The 8,206-nt window shown below is 32.4% G+C and overlaps 2 protein-coding genes across 2 annotated transcripts; both read right to left on the minus strand.

Moving 5' to 3' along the window:
- Positions 1-1,160: 1,160 nt before the first annotated feature.
- On the minus strand, positions 1,161-2,615 carry LOC132602736 (protein ASPARTIC PROTEASE IN GUARD CELL 1-like). Its single transcript, XM_060315513.1, has one exon. It carries the CDS (start codon positions 2,613-2,615, stop codon positions 1,161-1,163), a length of 1,455 nt encoding a protein of 484 aa, XP_060171496.1.
- Positions 2,616-6,642: 4,027 nt separating this feature from the next.
- LOC132602737 (protein ASPARTIC PROTEASE IN GUARD CELL 1-like) lies at positions 6,643-7,947 on the minus strand. The gene has a single exon (XM_060315514.1). The coding sequence runs from the start codon at positions 7,945-7,947 to the stop codon at positions 6,643-6,645; it is 1,305 nt and encodes a 434-aa protein (XP_060171497.1).
- Between the last annotated feature and the right edge of the window lie 259 nt (positions 7,948-8,206).

The following is an 8,206-nucleotide window of genomic DNA, read 5'->3' on the forward strand; positions in this document are numbered from 1 at the left end:
AATAAGATACCCAACTTTCTACACATATATGATTGTTATGATATTGTCTTTAAATATAAATACTAAATATATATATATAGATCCATGGGGAATAGAGACAGATTTTCAAATAATTTTCCCAGTAATAGCAGCATTGGTCTATATTGTGCAATTGTGCTCGATGAGGAACCAACACTGGTGTATATAACTAGTGGTACAAAATATGACCTTTCTCCCCTATACCGTGTTTCATTTGGCATTATATGAGTACTGTTAAACCTATCTATAACGACGTCGTTTGTCCGGATATTGGTTGGGTGCTATAGTAAAATAATGCCGTTATGAATAACATATAATATAACATAAAGTTAAAAATCGGATACAAATAAAACTTGTCCTCTATAGAGAAATAGAGAGATTTGACTATGTATTGATTTGATTCGTCACAAGGTTCAAGTCAAAGTAAATATATCGGCGCGTGCATATCTTTGGGCCATCAGTGATCAAAATTTGAAATAATTATTAGATAGAAGAATTAGATGAATTTGTATTGAAATATCTATAATCATCCCTTCATCAAATCAAAACTAATTATCAAATTGGGGTACAACTTTAGATTGCAACATCTAAGAAATTTTATAGTCAAACCTCTCAATAACAACATGGTTGGGTCCGAAATTTTTCAGCTGTTTTAGAGAATGACTGTTATACACCTATAACAGCATTGACATTTAAATAATATTTCGCTGTTATTGGCAAAAAAGATGTATAAAATCTAATTTTCATTTTTAATTGTCAAATTCTAAGCTTAATCAACTTTGTATAACGAAGGAAAATCGTTTAATGATGAAAATATATATATATTCATATGATATTTTTTGTCATAAATAGTGTATTAAATGATCAAATATTTGGTCAAAATTTCTACTCTTATTATTGGTAATCATAGATATTCTATTTTTATAAAGATGGTTAATTATTATATTACTAAAAAAAGAAGATAACTGTTATATGGGGGGTAATTTTACAAAGAGCGTACTGCTATAAAGTTGGTAGTTGCTGTTATAGGTGAAATGCTGTTATAGAAAAAGTAAAATATAACATAAAAAATCAGTTCCGAAAAATCTTAGTTGTTATAGAGAGGTGTTATTATATGCGGGTGCCGTTATAGAGAGTCTGACTCAATCACATGCATCTAAGTCAAAGGACAAAGTATTTGCTGAAGTATCAAAAGTTAATCCTACACCTTGGAGTTGATTACTTCCTAAAATTGCGAGCGATCGGTGCCATCCCAAAAAAGCCAAACAATATTTCCCTCGAATGTGCACCACGACCCGATCTTGTGCCAGTAACAACAAGTTATTCGGATCTTGCCTGCCAAAGTACAACTTCACAACAGGAAATTCTGCACTCGGATCAGCTCTGTAGCAAGTGTCGAAAGCTCCAGCCGGAGCATCCATAGGAATATCTCGTACTTCCTGTTTGAATATGTAACGAAATTCAGTATAAAAATCTTGAGGAAAACGGCTATATGTTGTTCCTGTATCCACAATGATCCCACCCATCATGTCATTTTTAAAATTCCACAACGATGGGTACAGTGGAATTTCCTTGTCGTTAATAAAAACTTTATAAAGGTTGACGAAATAAAAATTGGGGTATCCGAAATTTGGTAATAGCTCTGCTGATGTTTTTTTAAAGGGTGTTGTGTGGAAGCTAATTGTTGATCCTTTTTCAGAAAAAAATCGCGGTAGACACATGGACATTATGTCCGCCTCAAATTGTGATGATAAAGAATATCCACCACTCATTCGTCTACGTCCAATGCCAGCAATTCCAGAATATTCACCACTAAAATGTGTTCCACTCGTTTGATCTTTGCCACATCCAAAAACTATCCTTACTGGATTTTGGTCTAAAACAAAACTAATCACGTCGTCTGCTATGCAACCTTTTGTTCTTTCTCCATCCCCGTAGTTCACATCATAGAGACACTGATTACCGAACGGAGTACATTCATAATTCGGCAATTCGATTGAACAACTTTCACTTTTTACAATGCAATCGAGTTTTCGATATGTTTTCGAATTCGTTGAAACATATAAAGGAGTTTTTTGTTTGTAACACTTATTTGCCTTACATGGTCCACATTGCCACCAAACTAAATCACTTCCGGTGTCTAATAGCAAGTAATTTTTAATTTGCTCAGTGCCAAGAGTAAAAGATATAACATACCCACCATTTATGAAATGTGTACTTGTCGTTTTCGGAACCTTTTCGCGGGCCCTACTTTCCTGTACATCTTGTGGCCTCGTCAGAGTTTCATTCGCACCAATCGCACTGCCATTTTTTAAAATTGATGCCAAATAATTTGCTCTAGCTTGACAACGAGCAGTCCTGCTTTCAAGTAATGAGTCATAGTCCTTAAACTTTGACTTTTCAAATAAATCGCGATTGTAAATTGTAAAAGTATAGGATGGCATCGGAGGATCCGGAAGTTTAGTTGGATCAATAGACATAAATCTTTTTTTGGCTTCCATAATATAAGTGGAGTTAAGGGGTTCATTGCCCAAAACTACAAGCAAAATTGAGAAAACAATTGAAATCGAAAGGAAAGTATGGAGGAATTTCTCCATTGGTATAGAAGTATTTTTTTTTTCTAATTGCTTGATTTGGTCTGAAATGTGTCTACCCTGCTTACAATCATCTATATATACTAGTTTTATATTTAGTTACCTATTCAATTTTATGTCAAAATAGGAAGATACATCAGATCTCGTTAGATTATAGAGATCCAATTAGGATACTGTGAACAACTATAAAAGTAATAATTAGTTCCAGTTTAGCTAATGTTAAAGATTTTTTAGCCAATATTAAAGATTGCCCCCATTTTCCCCTTCTTACTATAGTTGTAAAGAGGATAAAATTTTGACATCTGTATTTTTGTCAAATGAATAAAATATTTCTTTTTCAGGAACATCAATTCTAAATTGACAATATGGAAATCTCACGATAAGATCATTTGATGGTAGTCACTTGCTACAAAAACATTTTACTATAACGGACAAGTCCTTTTTTATGCGATTTTTTGTGTTATCTAAGACAACTTTTTGCTGATCACAGCATCACCTTTATTATTAGGGTATACCTTTGAAAAAACACCCCTCAATAACATTCTTGCTCTAGTATCTATTTAAACTATTTATTATTTTGTAATACTTAAAAAGTAATTTATTAATTATATATTTTTTAGTGGAGACATATATTTTATATGTCAACTCCGCCTGTGTGAGCTCGCTCACATTGCCGGTCCCAAGCCCGGATAAAGGAGGAGGGTTGCCGAGGGTCAATCGGAAACAGCCTCCCTACCCGGGTAGGGGTAAGGCTGCGTACATCTTACCCTCCCCAGACCCCACTATTGTGGGATTACACTGGGTAGTGACCAAGACATATATTTTATATGTCCCAACGAACAATCTGGAACCAAAAACTCTTGTGAATTTGAGTATCTGTAAGATGTCAGGTTTAAATGAGTTTTTTTCTTTTCTAGCATAAAATTTGAAGGAAAAACAAGAAAAAAAAAAAAGGATTGTTAGCGTAATTCTTGTCTTTCATGGTCAAATATTATTATAAGTCTATAATATTCAATCACTATAACAAGCAGAAATATTTCGGACATATGAGTTTGCTATCGAGAGATCTGAATGTACAGTCAGACCTCTCTATAACGACATCCTCATATAACTGTACATATCTATAACAATCAAGTTTTTTCGGAACCGATTTTGATGTTATATTTACTTTTTTATAATTATTTTTTGTCTATAACAGTAACAATCACCTTTGTAATAATATGCTCTTTGTAAAATTACCCCTTTATAAAAGTTCTTTTTTTTTTGTGACATAATAATTAATTTTCACTATAGAAATAGAATCTCTAAGATTGCCAATAATATGACTAGAGTTTTTGACAAATATTTTGATACTTTAATACACTATTTGTGACAAAGAATAATATATAAATATATATTTTCATCATTAAAAAAAAATCTTCATTATACAAAGTGTGATTAAGCTTAGTATTAGATAACTAAACATGAAAAATTAGATTTTATGTATCTTTTTTACCTATAACAGCGATACATTATTTAAATGTCAATGTTGTTATAGGTGTATAACAGTGATTCCCTAAACAAAAATATTTCGGACCCAATAATACGACTATAAAGAGGTTTGACTGTATTTAGGGGTGTACATGGACCGGGTTGGTTCGGATTTTTTAAACACCAAACCAAACCAATTGCGTCGGGTTTTAAAATTTATACACCAAACCAAACTAATAAAATTCGGGTTTTTCAACCTCGGGTTTTCTCGGGTTGTTCGGATTGTTTGGTTTTCTCGGATTTTTCGGGTTTTTTTTCGAAATAGTCTTGATACAAAACATATAACTTTTACTTTAACTATTTCTTTAGTCCTAGTAAGATATAATTATATAATTAAGGTGTTTCTTAAGAAAATAACACAAAATGTGAGAAGAGTGATGACATTGTATTAAAATATTCAACAAAAGCTAATATAATCGGTTAAAATAAATATTGCTAATTAACAAGCCATAAAAGAAAATGATCATAATCTAAAAATATTAAGTCATGCTAAAATAAGTATTAATTATATGACAAAGGAAAAAACTTAAGTTATGTATTTTTACTCTCTAAATCAATTATGCAAAACTAAAGAATAGATATCCAACATTATTATCATTCTTAGTAGTAAATTGAATTTCTTTTGTTAGCATTAGTGTTGCGTTAGTTTTGGTTTGGACTTTATTTGAGTTACTAACATCTATAGGATATAAAACTTATTGATATTCAAAATTCTAAGTTCAAGCTTGAATAATATGATAATAGATAAAAAAAATTACGAAAAAATTTGAGAAATATTTATAAATTACTTTACAAATAAATATTTTTATGTATAAAATATTTTAAAAATTGAATACATGTAATGTCGGGTTGGTTTGATTTGGTTTGACTTTTTTTAGTTAAAACCAAACCAATTATGGTCGGGTTTTTTTTTTCCAACACCAAACCAAGTCAAACCAAACCACTAGTCGAATTTTTTTCTCGGTTTGACTCGATTTATCGATTTGGTGCGATTTGTCGATTTACTTTGTACACCCCTAACTGTATTCACATTATTATAAGAATCAATTGACTAGGTACAGTGTCTTATTAAGACATTGTTATTTAATGAATAAGATACCAACTTTCTGTACATATATGATTGTTAAGATTTGTCTTTAAATATAAATACTAAATAGCCATGTAACTTGCTTTCTCAACATCTAAATATGTATTATGATATATATTTTTTTTAATTTGAAAATTAATCAATCTGAATTCCAAATAATGTTATAATTAGATTTTATCTTCAAAGTCTGTCACTGGTACGGTCAAACTTAACTTTGATGGAAGTGCTCCATCCAACCCAAGCCCTATTGGGGCAGGGCTCGGGCCAGGGCCGGACCCACATAGTCCACAATGGGTGCTCGAGCACCCATTACTTTCAACGCGGAATCTATATATTTACAAAGAAAATTTGTAAATGCATTAAAATAAGATTCCGATCCTTTTTCTTCTATAATTAGAGTTCTTTCTTTTGTGATAATATTGTAGCAATATCTTTCCTTATTTCACTAACTTGTTTAGTTACTCTAGGTAATTCACTCTTCCCTTTTTGTTGTGTTGTATGATTCTTGGGACTTTAGAGCCTAGAGGTCAATTGAATATAATTTTAGATCCACTCTTTGTAAATTGTTTTCTTATTAATTTGTGTACATAAATCAAAACATACAATTTATGTTCAATCTAACTCGGATCCTGCACTGGGTGGTTATTTTGAACAGAACTTTAGTGTAAGTACTAAGTAATGACGCTTTTATTCATCATTCTCAAAATATGAATACACCAAGAACAATTGTGAATAAAATGGTCTTCTCTTTAGTATGATAGTATCTATTATAATTTACATGTTAGATATTTTATCATCAGCTTTAAATAGTTATGCTGTATATTTAATTATTTGTAGCAATTGTGCGATAGCAGAGGGGGTTTAGGAGTTAAATTTGATGTTTTCTAATTTTTAGGTTCTTTGTACCACTGAACCAATTACAGTTTTAAAATAATGAATTTAAAATTTAATATATATTTTTTAAATTTGGGGTGAATATTATATTTACATCTCATTAATTAATAGCAGCATTGGTGTATACTGTATATTGTGCAATGTGCTCAATGAGGAACCAACATTGTTTTATATAAATAGGCATTACAAAGTATGACCTTTCTCCCCAAATAAAATTGAAAACCGGCAACAAATAAAGTTATCCGCTATAGTGAAATATTGTTATAAATGATGACTATTATAGAGAGATTGAATCGTCACGAGGTTCAAGTCAAACAAAACATTTCAGAGCGGCTGCAAGTGATTTGCATATCTTTAGGCCATCAGGGCATTAAAATTTAAACTAATTTTTGGATTGAAGAATTTGAGATGAATTTACACTGAATTATTTGTAATCATCCCTTCATCAAATCAATCAAAGCCAACTATCAAAATTGAGGTACAACCTTAGATTGCAACATATAATTTTTTCATTGACACTCAATCACATGCATCTAAGTCAAAGGACAAAGTATTTGCTGAAGTATCAAAAGTTAATCCAACACCTTGGAGTTGATTACTTCCTAAAATTATGACGGATGAGTTCCATCCCTGAAAAGCCAGGCATAATTTCCCACTAATGTGCACCAAGACCCGATCTTGTGCCAGTAACAATAAGTTACTCAGGTCTTGCCTGCCAAAGTACAACTTCACAACAGGAAATTTTGCACTCGGACCGGCTTTATAACAAGTGTCGAAAGGTCCAGAAGGAGCAACCATAGGAATATCTCGTACTTCTTGTCTGAAGATGTAACGGAATTCCGTATAAAAATCTTGAGGAAAAAGGGTAAAAGTTGATCCTGTATCCACAATGACACCCGCGATCATATCATTTCTAAAATTCCACAATGATGGGTTTAGTGGAATTTCCTTGTCGTTAATAAAAACTTTATAAAGGTTGACGAAATAAAATGTAGGTAATTTGGAACTTGGTAATAGTTGTGCTGATGTTGTTTTTTTGAAGGGCGTTGTGTGAAAGCTAATTGTTGATCCTTTTTCAGAAAAAAATCGCGGTAGACACATGGACATGATGTCCGCCTCAAATTGTGTTGGTAAAGAATATCCATCACTCATTTGTCTACGTCCAATGCCAGCAATTCCAGAATATTCACCACTAAAATGTGTTCCGCTCATTTGATCTTTGCCACATCCAAAAATAATCCTTACCGGATTTTGGTCTAAAACAAAAGTAATCACGTCGTCTGCTATCCAACCTTTTGTTCTTGCTCCATCCCCGTATTTCACATCATAGAGACACTGATTACCGAATAGAGTACATACATAACTCGGGTCCGCGACTAAACAATTTCTACTTTTTACGATGCAATCGAGTTTTCGATATGTTTTGGAATTAGTTGGAACATATAAAGGACCAAATTTTTGTTTGTAACACTTATTTGACCTACATGGTCCACATTGCCACCAAACTAAATCACTTCCGGTGTCAATTAGCAAGTAACTTTTAATTTGCTGAGTGCCGAGAGTAAAAGATGCAACATACTCGCCATACATGAAATGTGTGCTTGTCGTTTTCGGAACCTTTTCGCGGGACCTCTCTTGCACGTCATGTGGCCTTGTCAGAGTTTCATTCGCACCAATCACATTACCATTTTTGAAAATTGATGCCAAATAATTAGCTCTAGCTTGGGAACGAGCAATCCTACTTTCAAGTAACGAGTCGTAGTTCTCGAACTTTGACTTTTCAAATAAATCGCGATTGTAAACGGCAAAAGTATATGATGGCATCGGAGGATCCGGAAGCTTAGTTGGATCAATAGCATAAATCTTTTTTTGGCTTCCATAATATAAGTGGAGTTAAGGGGTGCATTGCCCAAAACTACAAACAAAATTGAGAAAACAATTGAAATCAAAAGGAGAACATGGAGGAATTTCTCCATTGGTATAGAAGTATTTTTTTTCTAATTGCTTGATTTGGTCTGAAATGTGTCTACCCTGCTTACAATCATCTATATAGATTAGTTTTATATCTAGTTACCTTTTCAAT

This window comes from Lycium barbarum, chromosome 7, assembly GCF_019175385.1.
Source record: "Lycium barbarum isolate Lr01 chromosome 7, ASM1917538v2, whole genome shotgun sequence".
NCBI classification, from domain to species: Eukaryota; Viridiplantae; Streptophyta; class Magnoliopsida; order Solanales; family Solanaceae; genus Lycium; species Lycium barbarum.

Bases quoted from the DNA above. Each gene is read 5' to 3' on its own strand.
- LOC132602737 (XM_060315514.1), bottom strand. From the start codon at position 7,947: ATGCCATCATATACTTTTGCCGTTTACAATCGCGATTTATTTGAAAAG.
- LOC132602736 (XM_060315513.1), bottom strand. From the start codon at position 2,615: ATGGAGAAATTCCTCCATACTTTCCTTTCGATTTCAATTGTTTTCTCA.